Source organism: Nannochloropsis gaditana, assembly GCF_000240725.1.
Source record: "Nannochloropsis gaditana CCMP526 unplaced genomic scaffold scaffold059, whole genome shotgun sequence".
Taxonomy (NCBI): Eukaryota; class Eustigmatophyceae; order Eustigmatales; family Monodopsidaceae; genus Microchloropsis; species Microchloropsis gaditana.
The window spans coordinates 53,041-53,631 of record NW_005803894.1 but is presented as its reverse complement, the minus strand read 5'-3'; the positions used below and the strand labels follow the sequence as shown (position 1 = coordinate 53,631).

At 63.1% G+C, this 591-nt stretch overlaps 1 protein-coding gene across 1 annotated transcript; it reads right to left on the bottom strand.

The window, feature by feature from the left end:
• Window positions 1-26: 26 nt before the first annotated feature.
• NGA_0318100 (1-pyrroline-5-carboxylate dehydrogenase) lies at window positions 27-383 on the bottom strand (the record flags this gene model as incomplete). Its single annotated transcript, XM_005855992.1, has 1 exon — window positions 27-383. A coding segment is annotated over one exon (357 nt), but the record flags the coding sequence as incomplete, so codon positions are not given.
• Window positions 384-591: the final 208 nt, after the last annotated feature.

The following is a 591-nucleotide window of genomic DNA, read 5'->3' as shown; positions in this document are numbered from 1 at the left end:
CTCTTGATGGCCTCCGGCGTCCCAACCCCCGCTCCTCGAGGGTCCCCGCAGGGACCGAACCAATGGTTCTGCGGTGCGCCCGTCGTTCGGGCACGGCGACCGATGTAGGTGGTGCCGTTCACTGTGGAGCCCACCACGGCCCGGGTGAAGACGACGTCGTTACTGACCACGGCAGCGGTCAAATGGTTCTCCATCCGCTCCAAGGCCTCCAGGACCAGGGGCAGTTCCCCATCTTTCCAGGTCGTATAAATGTAGAAAGGGCCAAAAATCTCGGTCGTCGCCAGATGGAAGGCGTCCGGGCTGGCCAACATCCCTTCCAGCGGCACGTAGACTGCAGTCGGTTCAAAGGCACCGTAGCACGTGGGGATCTCGTGCGGGGCCATGGCGGCTTTGCTCAACGCTTTCCCCCCCCAGAGAATCTTCGTCCCCGGGATTGTATCCAAGAGCGCTTGGCAGTGGGCGAGGAAACGCTCCGTCGTCACGGTCAAGACCGGGCCGAGTGTGAAATCGGCGAGGGAGCGACGGGCGGCTAGGGTCCGCAGTTTGGATTCCAGCCCCGCTTGCTGCCAGTTTTCGTGGGCGAAGAGGATG